The 22702-nt window shown below is 35.7% G+C and overlaps 2 protein-coding genes across 3 annotated transcripts; one reads left to right on the top strand and one right to left on the bottom strand.

The window, feature by feature from the left end:
- Positions 1–3425: 3425 nt before the first annotated feature.
- On the top strand, positions 3426–16148 carry LOC111023184 (retinal-binding protein). The gene is made up of 15 exons (XM_022300558.2): positions 3426–3815; positions 4397–4524; positions 4785–4917; positions 7732–7888; positions 7982–8060; positions 9631–9671; positions 9823–9939; positions 10094–10171; positions 10880–10942; positions 12941–12992; positions 13880–13954; positions 14921–14968; positions 15143–15178; positions 15256–15330; positions 15878–16148. The coding sequence occupies exons 1-15, from the start codon at positions 3656–3658 to the stop codon at positions 15944–15946; spliced, it is 1311 nt and encodes a 436-aa protein (XP_022156250.1). The 5' UTR covers positions 3426–3655; the 3' UTR covers positions 15947–16148.
- On the bottom strand, positions 16079–22339 carry LOC111023185 (Amino acid dehydrogenase family protein). Of its 2 annotated transcripts, XM_022300559.2 has the most exons (6): positions 21994–22338; positions 19386–19582; positions 18903–19219; positions 18106–18342; positions 17859–18026; positions 16079–16562 (listed from the first exon to the last, which is right to left on the bottom strand). In XM_022300559.2, the coding sequence occupies exons 2-6, from the start codon at positions 19564–19566 to the stop codon at positions 16356–16358; spliced, it is 1110 nt and encodes a 369-aa protein (XP_022156251.1). In that variant the 5' UTR covers positions 19567–19582; positions 21994–22338; the 3' UTR covers positions 16079–16355. The 2 variants fall into 2 exon arrangements, with proteins under 2 accessions (XP_022156251.1, XP_022156253.1); XM_022300561.2 differs by lacking the exon at positions 19386–19582 and having other exon boundaries at positions 21994–22339.
- Positions 22340–22702: the final 363 nt, after the last annotated feature.

Raw genomic sequence — 22702 nt, 5'->3', positions numbered from 1 at the left:
AAAAGATCAGTACAAATGAGATCTTTTAGAACCTACGATCCATCTCAATTAATTGGCTAGATTGTAGTTAAATTTGAATGTCACTTTAATTATTGACTAAGTTTTAGATATGATTTGAGAGTCGCACCATTACCTCATGGTCCACGTATTGAAAGATAATAAAATGGTTCATATTGAAATGCTTTATTTTAATCCTTCTTCAATTTAAAAGGAAAAAAAAAACCTATTTTGAGCATCTTCATTTCCTCTCGGGGTTCATGACATTGTTTGAGCCACTCAAGTTTATTTCCTTTGAAAAAAAAGTAATTTTTGATTTCCTGTATTTTTTTTTTAATTTTTAAGGTACTACGTGTCTTTTTCATTTACAAAATATCATGTGGGTTGGTTAAAATAAAATATTCACCTACCCAAAATAGGATTGGTCGAATAAAATGTTGGGAATTTTTGTTGTTAAAGGACAAAAAAAAAAAGAAAAAAATGCTTAAAATGTATAAATACTTGTGTGCAAGTACTTTTCATACCAAACCTTTTGTCGGGGCACCTAATGTACTAAACGATGATGAATCAATATAAGTGACTCACACATGAAAGAATGGTAGATTGGACTTTAGTAAATGTCAAGCAGAACTACGGGAGATGATCACGACCAATTTTCTATGTCAAGTCGACGATATCAACCGAGCTAACCAACTACATATACATCGACCGTCTAAGTTATCGGTTGAATCAATCTATACTTATTTCTACAAGCAAACCTCAAATAGAATTCATGAGAACATGTTGCGATTCTCGAACTATCGGAGGATCGTTTGAGGCTTGTGGGAAGTTCTATTGAAAGCCCCTCCTATAAATAGAGACCTCCTACCTCATTTTTAGGTATGCGAAACTTTATTATCTCTTGAGTCGGATAACTACTATTTTGAGCGTCAAAATGCTTATTCTATTTTGCAGGTACCCTACTTGCATTTATTTCAACTTGTTCGGAGACTTAGTTCGTCCAATGTCACACTTTGCATAGTTGATCAAATTCTTGATCAACAACCTTCAATTTGAAACAAATATATAGTAAAAACTGTCTAATAACATAAAACTTTGATTTTGTTTAATAAAACTCTGATGTTTAGTTATTTACTCTTTAAACATTTTTTCTATGACCACAAGCACTTCCTGCTCCAAATGAAATGCCTGTATTAGTATTACTTTTGGCCCAAGTGCTAATACAAACATAATTTGTTATTAAATTTGTTTTTCTTTCTAAAGTTCTTATAATCAATGAAGTGTGTTAGGTGATAAAAACGACGTGACACGTGGACCAATAAAATTTAACTAGGTCATAAAGCTCGCGTCAGCCATAAGAGGTAGCTTGACCATGAAGCTCACCTCGACCATAAGAGGTAACTCGCGGCCATAAAGCTCATGTTGGGCACGTATATGGTTCGGCCAATAAGGATGAGCTATATCACAAAACCATTCAATTGTCTTTCTGACAACTCATCGTGATTTGCGGGATGGTTGTAACCACTCCTCAACTGCTATCAGAACCTCAACGTTGCCTCAGATTGCAGGGTCGAAGTGTCTTTTGTTTTGCAGGTCCCCTATTCCAATCTTTTTAGTACAACATGTGGGATAGAGGATCGAACTCACTGGTTGAGATATATGTCAATTACTGCTGAGTCATCCTCGCTTTGTCTAAGTTTTAACCTATTAAAAATACTTTATTTTTTAATAATCAAAGATAGCTCGATAAATTATAAAAACAAATAAAAAAAATTAGAATACTTACAAGACTATTTCAATTTATTTATTTATTAAAAAGATTCTCAAATTTTTCTTAAATAGAAAGTACACAAAAATTAATTTAAAGGCGAATATATTAAAAAAATTGTCCTAAATATAGTCACAATATTAAAATGAATAGTCAACCTAATCACGACTCAATAACTTATTTCTTTTAAGATTGAACATTTAATTTTCACTGCTACGTTTGTTTGATTTAATCCGATACAGATTAAAATAACAATACTTGACCTTATTTAAATAAAAATAAAAATAATTGTGTTAGTCAAGATATGCAAACAATTATTTGAAATATGTCACTTCAAATTAAAATAAAAAAAATTGATCTGCATAAAATCTGCCTCACATTAAAAAAAAAAAAATATATATATATATATATATATATATATATATATATAATCTTCCAAATTTGGTGTAGAGTAAAAAAATTAGTTTCTAGAATCTTCCCATATGCGTTCGCATTTTACATTTATGACTTTAAGAGGAATATTGTTGGATTTTCACAATTTCTTTAATTGGATTGAAAATTCGTTTTAATTATATTTTTTAGTCACTACACTCCATTATAATTTATAATTTCTCAATTTCTCAAGAAATTTCAACTAGAAAATATTAGATTCAAATGATAAATAAATTATTAAGATTTATAAAAAAATATATTGAAACAAATTTCACATGGGTTCAAAAAAGATTCCGACTTACATATTAGCCATAATTTTGATTTTTTATATATCGGCCCTAATTTCGACTGAAATCACGACCGTAATTAATATGATACATATTTACTAATGATTAACAAAAATCAAAACTAAAAAAAATCATAACTCAACGATAATTGACATATATTTCAAATTTCGAGGATGTGAGTTGGATCTCCCACCCCCACATAAAAAGATGGGAAGGAATACGGGTAATAAAGTAATATAATTGGCAATGATTTAGTCCATAAACCAATCTAGTCCCTATGGTTTATAATTCGTAACCATTTAGTGAAAAATCTCATCAAAATTACGTGTCGATTTTTACATATAACAATCTAGTTTTTGTAATTTATAAACACATTTGGTTCTTCATAAGTTTATTTACATATACAATAAACTCAACAAAAACTTTTTATAATCTTTAAACTAAAAGGACTAAATTTTCACTTACTAACTTCATCGACCAAATTATTATCAATTTGAAAGTAGAGGATTAGATACTAAATCGTTACAAATTAAAGTTTACGGACTAAATCGTTATTTCATCAAAGTATATAGACCAAAAGTATCGTTTAATCAAAATAAATGAATTGACTAAAATAATCACTTTTTAAAAGCATAAAAACCAACGAAAATTTGAAATTACATAAAGCAAAATAAATCAAATCGGAGTCGAAAGATAAAGATTTAAATGAACATTTTAAAATACAGCAAATAAAATAAACTAAAGCCTAGGGTACATAAACTAAAATTATATTATTTAACACTTTCTTTTGGTTTATTTTTGGTGTATGTAGCCTAAAATAAACTACTTATCCAAGTTTGAGGAGTAGACAAAAAAAAAAAAAACACAAAATAAAAGGAAGAAAAGTAAACGACAGGTCGATAAAACAATCAAAATGGTCTTTTGACGACGACGAGTCGATCAAATAATAGGTAGTGCGTAGCGGCACAGAGCCGTCTTTTGCTGTTCTACGACTATTTTTGACAATCAAAGGCTACCAGAAGAAAATCCAGAGACCTTATTCACGGTGGAAGTGTTTCAGTTTGCTATTTTTGCGCGAACGATTACTCGATCGGAGGAGGAAGTTTCACAGTGGAGACGACAACTGAAAGATTTCAATTCGGAGAAGAGAACCAAGGTAACTAAGGCGGAAATGGCTTCCATGGAGGGTCTGGTGCCTATAACCAGGCATTTCCTAGCTTCGTATTACGATAAGTATACATTTACGCCTCTCTCGGATGACGTCTCTCGCCTTTCCACTGAGATGCTCGCCATGGCGAACAGTTTGCTCGATGAACTCCCGCCTACTTCAGGTTTCGCCTTTGACTTTTACCTTAATGCGTTTTCGTTTGTAGTTAGGTAGGGGCATGATCTCGCTTGTTGCTGTCAATTCGAAGATGAGCTTGTTTTCTTTTAGATCTCTACTGATATGTTGTTCCTGGAGTGCGATTTGGAAGTTTGTTTTCGTTTTTAGGTGTTTATCTTAATATTTGATTATTTGTTCATCTCAGGATCTCCACCATTCAAGTTCTTCTAAATTAAGTTGGGGCTATCGTGATTTAATACTTGAAAATTATGTTTCTAATAAACTATTAGAAGAAACGAAATGAAAAAAAAAAGCTGGAATTTGATATTTTCTCGTTATGCACATTTTAAGCATGTCGCACGAGTTGGTGAAATACAAAATAACGTCTTGATCTATTTTAAGATCAATTCTATTGTTCTCACTTTCTTGTTTACCCTTTGAAATTGTATCATATTGGATGATGGTTCACTGAAACACCTATTGTTGTGCTCTGAATTGTGCTTTCTCGCACTAGCTGTTTATCACTTCATTTGAACCTTTGATTACTGATATTGGGTGCTTTTATTGTGGGGATCATCTTCATTCCAGAGGAAAGCACCCTACTTGATGAAGCAAAACGTCATCCTCCTCATAAAATTGATGAGAATATGTGGAAGAATCGGGAAAATGTGGAGGAAATTTTGCTTCTGCTTGAAAAATCTCATTGGCCTCAAGAGGTAAGATTTACGGGCCAATCCAGTTTAGGAATACACGTATGTTATTCATAAAATACCTTGTTCTTGGAATTCTGTTTGTAATCTCCTAAATGGGAGCTTTTTGTGTTTTATTTACTTATGTACTTTAAAAATATCAATGAAAAATTTGTTTCTCTTCAAAGAAAAAAAAAAGGATGTATTGGTGTCGGGTAATATTGAGCTGTTTTTCAATGAATAATTTTAGAAGTGGAGCCAAACTTATTTACATATTTAAACTGCAGGTTCAGCAGCAGTCTGCAACTGGTGAATCCGAACTTGATATTATTCTAGGAAAGCTAGAAGAAAAATTCCGGAATTCCTTAAACATGTTGGCAGTTTTCCAAGCTAAAAATTCTGAGAATGTGTTCAACACAGGTTACAATTCACACGTCATTCATTATTCTTGAAGAGGAGGTTCTTTTGAAAGTTCATATTGTGTAATTATTTTCACCTGTCAACTTGGTTGATTTTTTGATATGTTATGGAACAATGTAGTTTTGTTGAAGATTATTTGATTTCTATTTTTGTTCTGGCCAACAAGGAACTGTTGCATTAAAAGAAACAAACATACAAGAGGAGGAGAATAAGGGCATTGTAACCACAACTAAAGGAGATGGGGAAAAGGCTATCCAATTTGTTTGAATGAAAAATGGGAAGAAGTTAGAGAACTTTTTTTTTGAAGGGATTACTGCTAGAAGCCAAAAAGAAAACTATAGCCCCAATTATCCTTGAGATTCCCAAAAATTGGGCGTTTCTTTCTAACTGAAGGCAAGGCACCTTAAAAAAATGTCATCTTTGCTTAATCCAGAAAAACTTTAATATTTATAAAAAAGCCATATCCAAACAACAATTGAAGGAGATGATTTGTTCCTAGGAGTACTCCAAGACGAAAGACTACAAAAGTTATGTTTCAACATGTATGTAGTTTTTTTTTTTTTTTTTGTTGTTGATGTTGTTGTTGTTGTGGGTGGGAGGGATAGGAAACCTGGATGGATTAGAAAAAGGGAGAAAGAACAGCCTAAGGGCTGGGTAGAGGGAACCCCACGCACCAAAACTAAAGAAGGGTCGATTTTTTTAAATTAGTTTGTTTGAATATATAATATTGGTTTTCCAATTGTTCGCAAACATGGAAAGACTGTAATTATAAAATAATTTACTATTATTAAGACACCGCCAGGAGGAAGTGACCCGTACATTCCTACAAAAAAAAAAAAAAATCCAAAAGTAAAGCCTTATCATGAAGATTCCTTTCTAACTGAGGCTGCCAAATGAGAGCTCTAGCTACACAGTTCAAGAGAAGCTTAGCTCTTAAAGGAAGATTCCAAACCCCAAGGACTTCCATCTACCAGTTATCAATTTGCTTTGGGCAGCAAACAGATAAATAAAAAAGTAGCCTGATTGGCAAGGTTATGAGGTCTCTTGGTCATACTGGTTTGGAGGTCTCAAGTTCTAACATTCTGATGAGCTTAATACCAAAAATCCTTGATGTCTCTCGGGTCTGGACTTTGGGGCGGGCGCGGGTGTTCCTAGATACAGGGGAGCAAAGCTCCGACTTCCGCAAGGTGAGAGAACCCACTGAATACATTTCTTTTGTAGAAAGTCATGAGTGTTCAAACTTCTGTGAGCCAAAGACCATAAGAATACCTTCACATCACCTGAAAAGGTGATTTTGAGACTCCCTGCCCTTATGCCATGGTGCGGATCAACTACAAGAAAGAATACAATTAAGATTCCATAATTGGATAGTGTCCAAAAAACTTTTCCTATAAATTCGACCTTTTTTTTTTGTCAGAATAGGAGCTGATGGCTAAGGATGTTTGGAATGCTTGGATGTTAGCTGAAAATTCTTTTAGGGTACAGTGGGAAAGTCTTATTAGAGGTCCTTAGAGCAGGAAACTCAACAATATTATAATGGGAGAGATCATGGAGTTTGGAAGCTGGAAGGTAGTGGCTATTTCATGGTCGGATGTTCCTGAAGGGACAGTGGCTATTTCATTGTAAAATTTCTCTTTTCTTGTTTAACTGAAGGGGAACCAATCCTGTTACCCATTTGTAAATGTCTTTGGAGTCTCAGGGTGCTTAAGAAGTGTAAAGTTTTCTTATGGTCGCTAGCTCTTGGATATCTTAATACCATTGGTAAATTTCAAATTGGAAATCCATCTTATTCTTGCCAACAGGAAAATTGGTCCTGCCTTTATGGAAGCACTCAGGAAAATGTAGCCCATCTATTTAGATCATGCTTCTTTGTGGTGGCCTCATGGTCCAAGTTGTTGGATGTCTTGAACTTTCCATGGGCTTTCCCTAGACATCCTTAAGAATTGAGACTTTATGATTCAATGTTTGACTGATCAGAGGTTGAAAAATAACTAGAAGCTTTTCTAGACGAATGCATCTGTGCCTTCCTTCGGAACTCTGGTTGGAGCATAATAGAAGAACTTTTCAATAATAGGGGAAGACCGTAGATCAAATATGGTATGTTATTGTCTATCAATCCTTCTTTCGGTGTCTTAAATCTAATTGTTACGTTATTATTAGCTTTCTATTTTGACGATCAATTGGAGATTCTTTTTGTAACTCCTTGGTCCTTTAACGTACGTTCTAGTCGTATTATTTTCTTCTTTCGTATAAAAAGAAAGATCCTACCGTGTTTTCCACCTTTAAGTTTTCTGCTTCTTGAACAACTGATCATCATTATGTGCGTATGACTGCCAAAGATCATGTTCAACATGGATCTACATGAGAAAGTTCCCTCGTTTCTAGCCTTTGATAGCCTAGAATCTTCTCCAACCATTGGTGTAAAACCTTCTAAGAAAGAAGAAAAGATTTCTCTGTTAGAGTGGCTGTTTGGGGGTTGTTTTGGATTTTTGTCTGTCTTTACTATTGTCTTTAAGAATTATGATCAAGGTGGTTTGTGGAGGTTTCCAAATGTTGTCTATAGGCAATTAGTTGGCTCAACCAATCTACTGCCGTAGCCTTCACCTCTTGGGATTTTAAAATTTTACCCGTTTTCCATATGCTTGGAGATATCCATTTATTTCAATCACTACCTGAAGCACAGTTGTGTTGATTTCTGTTTCTCATACTTTCTTACACTTCCACCTTTTTTTTTAAGAATAATTTCCCGTATTGTATTTTATCAAAAGATTAATACAATCTATTGCTTCCTTATAAAGAAAAGTATATTTGCAGTTATGACCTACATGCCTCAAGATTTTCGAGGAACAATAATTAGACAGCAAAGAGAGCGATCAGAGAGGAATAAGCAAGCAGAGGTTGATGCTCTGATTAATTCTGGAGGAAGTATACGTGATCGATATGTTCTCTTATGGAAGCAACAGATGGAAAGGTTTGCTTTGTTTGATTTAACTTCATTCTGTGTGAGGTTGTAGGTCGGTTCATAATATTGGCTGTACGCTGTAGTTATTGATTACCATTTCAGGAGGAGACAGTTAGCACAGCTGGGTTCTGCAACAGGTGTCTACAAAACCCTTGTGAAATATTTGGTTGGAGTTCCAGAGGTATAATTTTCTCAGTTAACTGTTCATACATCTATGTTTGCTCCCTGACTAATAATTATACCAACCACGTCTGCTAACAAAGAAAGTTATGAAAGAGTTGGTGGGGGACTATTGGAATGAACTTGTGGAGATTGAAAAAGCTCTCAGTTTGTCTTGATTAAAAAAAGAAAAAATAGGGGTAATAACAAAGTCTCTTTGAAGATCTGGGAGATGCAATTAGAATTCTATTTCATATTTCCTCAACACCATCTCTTTATCTTTTGAAGACCTCCTATTTCTTTCTTGCATCTTTCATAGAAGATGGCAGATACTAAGGTGGATGTAGTGATTTTACCTTTGCCTAACAACTACTCAAAAAGTCTGTGTGCCACAAGGAACATCTCCTTTAACCATTCTGACACATGCTAATTCTCTAACCTTTATTGTATATTTTCAACCTCCAATCTGCTTTGCTTTAACAGCTGTGTCTCACTTCACCCAATAGTCACCTCCTTCCTCATAAATGCCTTCGCACATTAAAGTTTCTCATGGTGTTCTCTAAGGATTTGGCTATCTGATTAGCAATTATGAAAACAAGACCTACCTAATTGTAAGTAGGCATGTTAGTCAACGCAGGTTGATTTAGAATTGCTCTTCTCCCTTTCGGTAGAAAAGCTTTCTTGTTTTTTGTGTGTGTGCTTTTATTTTATTTATCTTTAATTTTTTTTTTTTATAAAAAAAGACCAGGTTTCATTAAGCAGATGGAAGTACAAAGATGGGCCCTCACAAGAAAGAAGCCGACTTGGCACTCTATTTTTCTTTCATTTGTTCAAATTGGCATCCACTTTCTTCCTAAATGAGCAATTATTCATATCTTCCGCCTTTGAACTGAATACTTTCTTTCATCTCCCCAATCTTGCACACCTTCTCCATCATTTGCTCTCAAAATGAGTAAGTATTAGAATTAATTCTAAAGAATGACTGAGCTATCCAATTTGTCCACTATTACCCTGCAGTTTTTTCTTTCCTCTATTTTATATCCATGAGTGTCCTGGCCAGTTTATGCGCACCCGTGGAAGCAGCATTGTAAAGATGCAGAAGATAATTGAGGGGCATTTAATGAAATGGGTAATGCAAAGGCATTCTTCGTGTTGGAACATCAATCAATCTCCTTGCTAGTTAATTTGCTCTCTGATAAGTGAGAAGTAACTTTCAGGTTCACTAATTTAGGGAGGAGGGGGGGGGGGGGGGGGTGTATTATGAGGATGCCTTATCATTTTTTTTGAATTCTTTCTTTGTTAATGAAAACTGTTCCCTATATGAGAGGCAGACATGAGAGTGAAATGGCAGTTGTAACTAACTAGAAAAACAGGAGACTATATACATAAAGAGTAGGAATCTGAGTTCAGGAAAGATCTAAGTTAGGTTAGGAGCTTCACTGTAAAGAGTCCAGGCTCTTGTAGCCCTGGGAATTTTCTTTGATCTTATTTCAGATTGCAAGTAGCACTTTGGAATTGTTTAATTGAATTGAAAATTATTAGACACCATATGTCATAATTCACAATCTCATTACTTTCTAATGCTAGTGCAGGTATTACTAGAATTCATTCGACGACTAAATGATGATGATGGGTAACTTCTTTCTGTACTGTCCTTTAAGTTTATCTAGTTTTAATTTCAATTATTACAAATAATTAATATAAGCAGTTCCATCCATGCCTCTTCAATTGAGTGGTTGAACCATTTGATTTATAATTTTAGAATAATGTCCGAAAATTAATAGGCCAATGGAAGAACAACGACAGCGCTATGGACCACCTTTGTATAACCTTACAACAATGGTCCTCCTTATTCGACTCTGTATTTCATTATCATGGAGACGTTTTGATGCTAGGAAACTGTAAGAAATCTTTATGATTTTTATGTTACAGTTGTTTATTATTGAATTATAGCGTTTATAATGGGTAATTATTGTATCTTTTCCCTGTTGAGGGAATGGATGTTCTACTGTTTTTGCCCTTGTGGTTTCTACTGGTTGCAATTATATTGAGCAGAAGCGAGCATCTAGCCATTTTGGAGCAAGCTGTTGATGTGTACACCTCTGAGCTTGAGAGGTTCCTCGGGTTCATTCGGTAGTATTCCTGCCTCTAGCATAATTAGCTTCCTTAATATGTTTAGTTCTTCACTGATAATTTTCCATCTATTGGCCATTTTGAATTGTACATGGAACTCCATCATGCACTTTAAAAGTTAGTCTCTACGAAAGGAGGAGCATGCTGCACGTATGTAGTTGATATTACTTTTGGGCGGGGGGGTTGGGTTTAGAGTGATATGTCTTGGTTGTTGACATCTTAAAGGTTAATTCTTTAACCAGTTGATAACCAGGGACGTATTGTGCACAACATATGGTGATATAATATTGTACTGAAATTCAAGTAAACTAACATTTGAAGGCAAAGCTTTAGATTGATTCGATAGATGTTATTTTGCAAAGAATCATGCCTCCTTGTAGTCTTCTCTTTCAAGTATTATTTTTCTAAATACTCTTTCAATGTAATTAGATTTAGTTGGGAGGCTTTTTGTGATGTTGTCGGTTTTATCGTTGTTTTGTGTTTTTTGGCAGTCTCGTTCAAGGTTGTAGTAGCTATTTGGGTCTCTCTATCTTTTTCTTTTTTCTTCTTCTTTTTCCCTCATGAAGAGAGAATTGTAACCATGTAACTTGATTAATGTTTCATCTTTTCCTTTCTCATTTTGTAGTAGCCTAGCAATCGTCATGATATTTTGTGGTTCTGGTTGTCCGGTATCTGCATTTTATTGATTATTTTCCCCATATTTATCAGGGAGGTCTTCAACAATTCTCCATTCTTTATTTCAGCAGATGTGGCTGGTGCAGCAGATGTGAGGTATACATTGACATTGTTGTGTATATATATCATCTGGGATAAAAAGCATTGCTTTCATTAAGATAATAAAAAGGCATAACAGGTAAAACCCCAACGAATAAACAAGGGACAAAGAACACCAATAAGCAGGAAAACAAACAAAAGACTAAAGGCAGAGAGGGGATGTAATCAAGAACAAGAAGGATTTAAAGTGTGCAGAATTTCAATCCAACTCTTAACTAGAGACCCTTTCTTGAAAGATCCTTTCCAGGCGAAATGAACCAAACCATAGCCAAAAGGCCACTCCTACCACGGATAAAGCTATCCTGAGCTCAACAAGAGCATCCCTAGTATCCTAACTAGGGGTGAAACTAACGTCGAGAGCCTTCCAGAAAGCTCCCCACATAAAAGTCAAGAACGTACAGACTAATAGTAAATGATTCATATCCTTTGACAAATTCCTGAAAAGGATGCACCAGTTTGGACTCAACTCTAGAGTGGATAACTTACAAATCACATCAATGATGTTAACATAAAAAAGCATAGCTACAAGACTAGTCATCTTATTCTTGTCTCGAAGCAGACTCAAAGATCAACAGTATTTTGTTTTCACTATTGTTTGTACATCTAACACAACCCAATGGATTGAGAAAAAAATGAGCGGATGCTTAGGATCCTGCACATAGACGGGCAAGAGAATAATTAAACTTTTTCAGAAAGACGAACTTTCAGAGATCAAACAAAAAAGGTGACTGAGAAACCATAGAACTAGAGGAGAAAATTCCAGAAGAATCAAAAGTAGGACAATGATCTTCATCTTTGGATGAGGAACAAACAGGAAAACAGTATTCAACAAGGGGGCTACCTCACAGGAGTCCTTATCATGAAGAGCTCAATGAAAACCAAAGTCCATGTTACTGAACAAGGGAAGAGCAAAGCTGCAATAAGGGATTATTGCCAATGCAATGATCATCCTCCCAGATTCGAGGGCCAAGTCATCCATCCCCAAGGAATAAAGAAAATACTTGCCTAAAGTCTAAACTAAGGGAGTCCATCTTAAGATACTTTTCTATGGGTTGCTATAAGGACCACAATAAACCACCTTGGAGTCCCCTAACCACAAGCCTGCAACCCATATTTACTCACCTTATGGCACATAGACTCAGCTCTAGGGGGAAACATCAAAGCCATTTAGACAAGAAACTAGACTTCTTACTAACTAGGTTCCTAACAGTAAGATTGCCCTAGTTCATGCAATCATGCCTTTTGACGCTTCACCACAATTGTGATTGGACCCACCTTCCTTATAGCCCTCCTACATTCAGTATTTCTTCAACTTCTCGATCTCTCTAGTTGCCAACATATGGATCTTAAAAATAGACATGGGAAGAAAAAATAAAAAGGAAAATAAAATCCCACACAACAATTGTTGGATGAGGGTTAGCCTTCCTCCCTTGGAAGAAAGGCTTTCTTCTAGGAAAAAGGTGCTTTTGAATCTTTTCCTTCAGTCCCAGAAGGTAAGGCTTCTCAGGTTATGGCCGAGAGTGCCCACATAATTCATTGGAGGCTGAGCAACTGCTCCACCCACCTCTGTAGCCGTCTCAACCTTACCAGAAACAATGTTAACACTGATAATGGAACATTTGGATCTAGTAACACTAAGACCGGAGGCCTTACCAAACACGTTAAGGACTTCAATAAAGGCACATGAAGGACAAAATGTTCTTGGACAAAAGAAAATTGTATCATCAAGAAACTGCAATTAAGTTAGATACATCCAACTTTACCTGGAAAGCCTTTCAACCAATCTCTCCCCTCTTCCTTAGAAAGCGCATTCTAGCATCCATGAACGAGATTAAATGAGATGGGAAGAGGGGCATCGAACTGAAACGAAATAAGATTGTTGCATAATATCAGTCAAATGGAATAAAGTTTTCATACTTTACTTTCTAGCAACTTTTCTTTTCCTCTCCCTTTCCTTTTACCCGTCTATCTATATCTACCTATCAATCTCTCCAGGAATAATGAGAGCTACAAAGAGATTAGTGTTCTAGCTGGGAAGACCTATGAGGTATATTTTTCTTATTTTCTTTTTATTCTCACATTTTTGCTTATTTACTGATTCCTTGGCTTCAGATTCTGTTCTTTGAGAAAAATAGATAACTGTATATTATTAGTCATTAAAAGCATTTCAAAAGTTCTGGGGTTGAAGAATCTGTTTTAAATTTATAAATTGTGTTCATTTCCTTCAAATACATCACTTTTCTTAGATTTAACTCTTCTCTGTTTGGTATATAGCATATACCAGATATTCTGTTCTATCCAGGTGCTAAGGCAGCAGAAGATTGATTCAGTTCATTTTGGACAATAGCAAGTTTTTAATGATATAATATAATATTTTTATAAAGATGTGTAGAGAAACCAAGTGTTTAAAAGCCTGATATGGAATGCACAGAAATTGATGCTTGTTAATTTAGTTAACATAGAACTTTTATTTGACTTGATTTTATTTTTATTATTATTTTTTTTCATAAAATGATCTATAGGTTGTTGAGAAAAGAATGCCAAATGATTAGTGCATAGGTTCATTACACAATTTACTCAGCACCAAGTAATTTGTAAAAATATAATATTAAATTCTACTTGGATGCTGCATCAATTAAAGCCTTTGAATTCTACCAGCGAAACATTTTTGTTTCTTAGCATTAAAAAAATTACTTTGATGGTATTTTTAATTCAGGGTACAAATATATATTTATTAAACATTTACACTTAACTTTGAGTATATTAATTAATGATGTTTTGTGCAATAAAGCTCTATTTAGATCTTGTCATTTATAAACTTTTTCAGTGGATGGCTTATATCTTGAACAATCATATTATTGGTTTAATCTACATAAAGAGTTTTATTCTGGTATCTCATTACATGTGACATTTTGTTATGGATTACTTTTCTAGGTTTCATTAAGTGTGGAGTCAATCAATTCATATATTGCCTGGGATTTCTCACTGGTTCAAGGCAAGATGAATATGGTACAGCTACCAAATCCCAAACCATCTTCGAATCTCTTGCATATCTTCTTTGTCACATAATTAATACTCTCTAGATGTCACCTTTTATCTCGAGGATATATTTGTAGAGCTCAGCTTATGTAAGTTGCAGAGTTCTTTTTGTTTCCAACTCTAGTTTCTAAAATGTCAAAATTGTGTTCTCCTCATAGAATCATTATAGGGTTTATCAAGTTATTATATTCTGGATAAGGTTCTCATTGCCAATGAAGCTATTGAGTATTACAAAGTGCTTGAATTGAATGGGGTTATTTTTAAGATTGATTTTTGAAAGGCTTAGTATCATGTGGATCGGGGTCTTCTGGATAAGGTTGTTTGAAAGAAAAGCTCTGATTATAAGTAGAGAATTCAGGCGAGGAATTTAACTTCTGTCAAGGAAAAAGTCTCTATTTTGGATAATGGGGAGGTGTAGGGGAAACTATTTTGCTTCTAAGGTATCACGATTCCTTAACAAGCTGGAAGACGTTTTTGTAATCCAGTTTTCTGGGATTCTTTTGAGTTTTGTACATTCATATCATCACTGAAATATTTGTTTCTTACAAAAAAGGATAAAAAGGTATTTGGTGAGGTGATCCTCCGTCTCCTTTTCTTTTCGTCATGAGACTGTCTATTGAAAAATAACCAAATCAAGGTCCTAACCAATAATTCATTCATCAGATGTAAAATTCTGTAAATTACAAACGCTATTGGATTTCATTTTGAACTTAGTAAACTAATTCCCTGAGATCTATGGTTATTCATCTTTCCTGCTTATTTTATGCCCAAACATAAAGAAGATAAGAAAACTACAATTAGATTTGATACTAAAAAGTTATACCTGGTATAAATGTATGCATTTTTGTTTGATGCCATTTCGTTTATGGCTGTTTCTATCCATCATGGCCATTTTGGTCGAATACTAAAATAGAGTTGATCTTTATGCTTTCTCAGGATATTGGATTCAGTGTGGAGTATGAAAGTCCTGGAGGGGAAAAGACTGTAAGTTGTGGATTATGGTGACCTTGTAACCAACTGCTCCCAAGCTTACTATTAATTTCTGTGTTTCATTTTCTGGATTATTGAAATTCTATTTCCATAATCATCTTGGAGAGTCTCCCTCTCTTTAACACACATTTAATTCAGTTTGTTATGAGTTTAACTGTTTTCTTGCAGTTGATATTGCCTCACAAACGGTACGAGTCCGATCAAGTGAGTTTATGTTAACATGTGTTTCTTTTATTGAAGTGTTGAAACCACAATCATAAAATTGACGGGATTTTCATCAGGGAAACTTCTGCACTTGCATGGCTGGAGACTACAAGCTGATTTGGGACAATACATATTCAACTTTTTTTAAGAAGGTAGTGAACAAGATAACCATCATCTTTTCTCAAGTTGTGCATAGTAGGCTCCTTTCTTTGGTTTTTCCCATTTCTTTTTTACTTGTGAGTATTTGGGTCAATTTACGTGCACCTCGACAAACAGCTACCTGACCTTACTACATTTGGTTGCTAAGGAAACTCATAGTTTCCTCTCAGGTAGGTGGCCACCATGGTTTGAACCTATTTCACTCATAATTATTAAGAATCCATCTCTCCTCCTTTAGATCAATGGATCAACCCATGATGGGTCTTTGGTTTTTCTACTTCGGGTGACAGATATATGCTGATGTCCATACGAATGACCTTGAATGGACCTTCCAGATGTAAGGTCGACATGATTTCCAAACAAGAATGTTATCGAACGGCCCTTTGGCATAAATGATATTTCATGCATGCTTGTAGTGCATTTGATTTTGGTGCAAAATAGATTACTTGTTTGCACATTTCTATTCTCATAACCATCTAGTTTAGAATGATTTGAGTGTTGATGATAAGCTTGATGTGTGCATTTCCCTCCGTGCCATAGGTTTTGCGCTACAAGGTCGACTGCATACCTCCGGTCGCAGAGCCGGTGCAACCCACCACCGAAGGTTGAGTGTGCCTCCACAGCAGCCTCAACAAATTGTAGACGATTTTTTAGGTTGTAACATACATTCATATCGAAGTTTGTTATTGCATTGAGGTCATATTAGAATTTGCTGCTAGAGAAATCCTGTAAACAATGCAATTAACCGAAAAAAGCATTCACTGTAATTATGGAAATATGTTATTTTCTTAATCGACCTCAGCTTGTGTAATACCTTCTGTTCTCTCATAAATGTCACAGAAAATTGAACAAATAGAAAAGATTGCAATCTTTCAAACGACAATAAGCTTATAATCTTCTTCCACGACTTAAAGCGGTCGGTCCAGTTGTACAAGGTCCTATTGTCTTCTTTGTTTGACAATATGTTCGGAGTGTATCGTCTTCGTGAACAGATGAATGTGTCAAGGAAACCAAAACTTCAGAAGAGTGCGTTATGCTGGAATAATGTTGGGGTTTGCATGTAGTTATACACTCGCTTGGCAGATTCTAGTGTGTTGTGCAAGAGCATAGCAACCGTCATCGGTCCAACTCCGCCAGGAACTGGTGTAATGGCAGATGCCACTCTTGATGCCTCGTTGTAGCAAACATCTCCGATTAGTCGATAGCCATGCTCGCAGCTAGGATCCTGGCAATTCATGGCAATGTATGTGTTATAAAACTTGCAAACTGGTCTAAATCAGGCATCTCGAGTTTGGTTATATGCATAAACTGAGAAAGAAAATTGCCACTTCAAAAATTAATTGAAGTTTGAATAATTTACCAATTGACACATACATCGTATCCTTACAAATATAACATGCATTTATGGTAAGTTTGGGATGCCTTTTAAAAAAGGTATTTTAGGTGAGACATTTTTTATACAAACAGTAGGAAAGAAAACCACTTAAATGCTTCCTCTAAAGGCATTTTAAGTGCTTTTCAACTCTTTTTAACTAGTTAAAAGTACCTTTTACCCCTCTTTACAATTTTAACCAAACTCGATCGATTTTTGCAAAAACACTTCTAGTCTATCCATTAGGGGTGTTCACGGGTTGGGTTGGGTTAGAGGAGTTTTTTGGACCAACCCGAATTTTTGGGTTGGGCAGGAAAAAGAACCGATGGAACCGAACAAGAAGGTCAACCCAACCCTTATATTTTCAGGTTGGGTCGTCGGGTTGAGACGAGAGAAGGAAGGGAGTCAAACGAAATAAGACTCAGTCGAAATCCTAAACATTTTCAGTATCAGAAATCGATTGTTCATCGTATTTGTCGTCATGTAAGAGAGAACTTCGTACTCTCAAGTATTTCCAGCAGCCATCATCACAAGAGGATGAAAAGGAGGAGGACGACGAAGAATAGAGGGAGAAGAGAGGGGGTCGACTAGAGAAGGGGAAGAAAAGAATGATAGAGGAAAAAGAGGGAGGGAGAAGACAGAGGGGGAGATGAAAGGAGGGAGGAAGACAGAGACGAAGATGAAGGGGGGTGAGGGAGACGGAGAGGGAAGGGGGGTGAGGGAACTGGGGGACAGAGAGGCAAGGGAGGCGGCTGCTAGGGTTAGAAAAACTACGTTTAATATATATATATATATATATATATATATATATATTTAAAAAATAAAAATAAAGCATACCGGGTTGGGTCGAGTCGACCCGAAATCCGACCCGACCTGATCGGGTTGGGAATTTTCCAACCTAATCCAACTCAAGGTTTATTCCAACCCAACCCAACCCTCATCGGGTTCATTGGGTTTTTTGAACACCCCTGCTATCCATGAGCACTATAAAAGGCAGGCCAAACAGCTCCCATAAAATTAAATTTGAGAAAGTGTAACATTTAATCAACAAAAAGCCAAAAAGAATTCTAAATTACAGAGTTAACAGCACATACTTATTTCGAATTAAAGGATGCATAGATATGAAGCTAGAGATTGTAATTAGTTTACCTCAATTGGATTTGTCCCGACGTCAATTACTACAGCACCAGGTTTAAGCCAATGACCACGAACCAGATTAGGAACTCCAGCAGCAGCAACCACTATGTCAGCTTCGCGAGTAATCTGTTCAGGATTCCTAGTAAATGCATGTACAATACTGACAGTAGCGTGGTGTCTCTGCAGAAAACCAGAATGCAGAATATTTCAGTGCCTCTACATAATTCTAGAACACAGAAAGTGCAAAGTAATTGTGGACCTGCAAGAGCAAGGAAGTGGGTAATCCAACAATATTACTTGTTCCAATCACCACGGCTCTCTTCCCCGAGATTTCAACACCGGATCTGATCAACAACTCAATGCAAGCTTTGGGAGTGCAGGGCAAGAAAAGTGGCTCCCTGCCCCTCAAGGCAAGATTCCCCATATTGAGTGGATGAAAGCCATCGACATCTTTTTCTAGGTGCACGGAGTTCAGAATTTTTCCCTCATCCAAATGCTGTTCCACGACATCAAATTGTCAGTCTACATGATCCATAAAATCAACGAGTTCTAAATTTGTACTAGTGGCAACACAGGTCACCTACGGGAACTACATGTTGGCTGGCTACTAAACAATATTTACCAAAAAAAGATTTGAAAAACATCTCTTTTATACTGAGAAGTACTTTATGGAAATAAAGAACCATCCCATCTGGAGACATGGAAGACATTATGGATCAAATTGGTGTAACTAAGAAAGAGAATTTTATTAAGGACGAGATCATATTTTACGAGGAGAAAGGCTGCCTATTTATAAACAAGGAGCCAAGAGGAAAATCTTAACTAACAGAGCTAACTTAACCGAATAACTAACAAATAACCACTCAACTAATTAAGCAATTAACAAATAGGTCTAACGGCTACATCACAAATTTAAGCTACTATGGGAACAGTGAGGAGCCGATAAACGATGAAAAACGCTTCCCCAAAAACAAAAGAAGAAAAGCATCGCATTCATGTTATTTAGATTGAAACGTGCAGAATTAAATACAGTCATGGCCCAGTTTTAGAAATTACTTGCGGTAGAGGTAGCTGCACAAGTATACCATGAATAGATGGATCTTCGTGAAAACATGACAAAGCATTAAGAACTTGATATTCTGTACAACTTTCGGGCAAAGTAGAAATCTTTGACTTGATTCCAGCTTCTTCACATGCAGCTATCTTGTTACGAACATAAGTTTGTGAGTCCCTTCTTTGGCCGACCATGATTACAGCCAAGCCAGGAACCCTTCCAATAGAGTTCTTCATCTTTCTCACTTCACTAGTTATTCTTGATGTAATTTCCTCCGCAATCGTCCTACCATCAATTACTGTTGTAGTCTGTGGGTAATCTACAAGAAACATTGGATCATCAGACACAAAGAACATCCAGATAATAGAGAGATCAAGGTTAAACAATATGATGTAACAAACCTATAAAGTGACATGACACCCTGAATTGAACTCGGGAAAAAGAAGATGACAAGTGAGGAAAGGTTAAAATGAAATGTGACTTACCACATGACGTACTGGTGGAAGAAAAACCAGGAGAGCTGGAACCAGTCCAAATATCAGGAAAATCAATGGATATGAGAGACGGGGACATTAATATCTGTCGGGCATCTGTTGTAATTCTTCTTTCCATAGCTGTCGATGTAAGTAGGACTCTCCTACTCAGACTCTTGGACAATGACGCCATGTACACACAATGATTACTGGCACAATTTAACACGGTAACGTTGTTACTATTAGTTACCAATAACTGCAGCATTTAGTTACAACTTACATTAGCTGATATGTAGAAAACAGCTAGCAAGGTGAAGATAATTTCCAAATAACCCTTCCGGAAGAAATTTTATGGCTTATGTTAATATGGAACATAAATAAAACTCATCCAAATTTTGATTGATGAGATCATCTGTCTTCTTCCATTCTCCATCTTTGCATTTATCCCATGCGATCTTCAAGTTGGTCTCAACTTTTCCAATGGCATCCTTGAGTATCAATTTGTTAATGAATCAAATCACAGTTGTAGAAATGTAATTTCCTTTAATACGATTCCTAAGTATTGAATTTGATCGGAATAACGATACTTCCTAGAAATCAGAAATTGTGTCGATCAGTATTTGGATTTTTTGGGCTGGCCAAGTGACCATAGCTTTGATTTTGAAAAGGTTATTTTGCACCCCTTCACTTGACATTCTGTGCTCCAAATACTTGATCAATTCCTAACAAAAGCTGCATTTCTTAATATTGATCAGTAGGCTTGGAAGGCTGAGGTGCACTGGAAAGGTTATATGGAATGGCTAAGAACTTATAACAGCCTTTATGAGTCCTAATGGCAGTCTTAACAACTTCATCTGGTCTGGCCACACCGTGATTTTATTATAACCTGAATTCAAATCCAATTTCGAAAAATTATAGCACCATCTGTTTCATCTAGAAGTTGATCGATTATTGGGATAGGAAACTTGAAACTCTATAGTCTATGCAAAATCTTGAGCTACCATCTTTTTTAAGTAGGCCGGGCTAGATAATTAAACAGACTACAGCGAGATTGTACAACACCCATTGCCATCACCTCCCCACTTAACATTCAATCTCATTTATGGCCCTCATCATAGACTACAGCAAGTCTGATACCAAGCCTCAGTCATTGCATGCCAAGAGTGAATTTGCAACTCCCCAACTCCAGGGGTAGCAAGTCCTCGTGTATGGACTCTTGCACACTTCCCTCAGGCCGGATCGAGGAGAATCATTCATATGTCAATCCTTCCTACATCACCATTTTTTCGTCCAACTACATCAAACCGAACGCCTACCCTTCCAAACATAAAACGATAGTCTCCTTTTTACTGATTCTAACAACTAGTTCACCTAAAAAAAACTTTAAGAATCCGTACATGAGGATCAATGCCACTAAAGGTGAGGCAATTCCAACTTCTTTGAGATATATTCAAGATGTTTCTCCACTTTCTTCCTGACCTCACTATATTCCCAAAATCTCCATCGATCTCCTAGTCTATCAACCCTCTCCGTCGAACCTTTCTGAACTAAAGGATATATGAGAGTTTATCTCGTAATTGGCTTATCCTTTCAGAATTGCAGTGCAGTAATGTTCCTCCCCATCAAAAGAATTATCTGTACCCCCCTGCAATCACTCCCAACCTTGTCTCCACCAATGCCATATTGTTTTCTTTTTCTATGCTCGTGATGTACTGTCATCTGATTATCGTGAAAAAAGTACAAACTACCATATTAATTTTTTTGGTATGAAACACGATATTTCATTGATTTTGGAAATATACAAAAGGCCTCATAGGCAAGTTACAAGAACGCCTTCCAGCTATAAACAAGGTCGTTGAGATTGTAACTACTAAAGGATGCATAGAAACATTTACACCAACTAAGAGCTAAAACTATAACTCTGTCAAAAAAAACCTCAAAAGGTAGAGAAACATCGTTGAAAATCCGATTGTTCCGTTCAAGCCATAATTTCCAAATAAAAGCCCTGATAATTAGTGTCCAAAGGATGGCTCCTTCCTTCTTGAGTGGGTGGCCATTCAGTAGGTAATCTAGGAAGGCAGTAGGCCTCAATGGTATGGTCAAAATACCATATTATTTGATAGCTTTGAATCTCTCCCTTAATAGACTAGTTACGATGCATACCTGATACCATTTCCTCCTTACATCATCAGTTATATGTTATCTTAACAACTGATCTCAAAGGAGCAAATACTACCATTCTTTCCAAAAGATGGTACCATATACCTAACTGTCTTGACATGCTAAACACTCCTCACCTTCCTCCTTGCATACATAAACTCAGTTGGAGGCTTACCAATCCTATTAGGATGTAGATTGCAAATGAGTAAATAAATCGATTACCAATCCAATTAGAATCATTCACTTGTGGCGATAGTAACTCGTTCGAACCTATACCAGATTCACTATCAACAATCAACTACTTTAGGATCCTAAATTCGAAGATCACCGTTGCAAACAAATCAACATCTTCGAAAATAAAATACAATAAGCAACGAAGAACGTCACTCGACACATAACAGACGGCAAGAAATAGAAAAGATGCATGCGATAGCAGAGCAGAACGCGATAGAACAATTACCTGAAGGCCGCTCTGGCGCTACGACGTTGAAAGGCCAAAATCCTCGAGTCGAACGTCCTTTAACCGAGACCTTGGAGAATAAAAAATAAGGAACCATACATCACATCACATCAGCAAATTTTATGAAAAAATCCGTGATTCCGATGTCTGAGAGTTGAAAATCTTTCCTCCATCGCCACCGCCACGACCGTCATTATCTCCTAAGGATTGCGAAACAAAGGAGTGAAAGTGAAGCTCGACGAACTAAGCAAAATCAAAGAATTTTCTAGGGCTTTGCCGCATTGGCCACTTCTGCAAATTGACAGTTCCAAAGGGGATGGAGCCAACTACAGAGTAACACTCGCTTTTTTCTTTTTTTCTTTTCAAGGAATCTCCTAATAAATTACATAAATTTAATATGTATTTTTATTTATTTATTTTTTACTGCAATTTAATATGTATTTTTAAAACAATTATATTACCACTTTATATATATATATATATATATATATATATTTTAAAGGTGTTTTTATATTTCATTTAATCATGATTTTAAATAGCGATAGGATAGAAATGTCGATGTCTCAATTTCATGGAAATATCCATAAAATGTAAAATTCGATAAATATTTATGAAAAAATTATAAAAATAAAAAAATTGTAAAAAATATTTAAATTAACAAATAATTATTTCACCCTCTGTAAATAAATAAAAAATGTTTAATATTAAT

This window comes from Momordica charantia (genome assembly GCF_013281855.1).
Source record: "Momordica charantia cultivar OHB3-1 chromosome 1 unlocalized genomic scaffold, Mcharantia_2.0 BLBB01000001.1, whole genome shotgun sequence".
Taxonomy (NCBI): Eukaryota; Viridiplantae; Streptophyta; class Magnoliopsida; order Cucurbitales; family Cucurbitaceae; genus Momordica; species Momordica charantia.
Note: the sequence above shows the minus strand (reverse complement) of the source record. Positions and strands in the feature narration are given on the sequence as shown.

Excerpts from the sequence above, each read along its gene's own strand:
- LOC111023184 (XM_022300558.2), top strand. The coding sequence starts at position 3,656 with ATGGCTTCCATGGAGGGTCTGGTGCCTATAACCAGGCATTTCCTAGCT. Across the intron at positions 9,940-10,093 it reads CGTTTTGATGCTAGGAAACT|AAGCGAGCATCTAGCCATTT; the intron begins GTAAGAAATCTT and ends TATATTGAGCAG. Across the intron at positions 15,331-15,877 it reads ATTCAACTTTTTTTAAGAAG|GTTTTGCGCTACAAGGTCGA; the intron begins GTAGTGAACAAG and ends TCCGTGCCATAG.
- LOC111023185 (XM_022300559.2), bottom strand. The coding sequence starts at position 19,566 with ATGGCGTCATTGTCCAAGAGTCTGAGTAGGAGAGTCCTACTTACATCG. Across the intron at positions 18,343-18,902 it reads TGCAGCTACCTCTACCGCAA|CATTTGGATGAGGGAAAAAT; the intron begins GTAATTTCTAAA and ends GTCGTGGAACAG. Across the intron at positions 18,027-18,105 it reads CCACTTCCTTGCTCTTGCAG|AGACACCACGCTACTGTCAG; the intron begins GTCCACAATTAC and ends GGTTTTCTGCAG.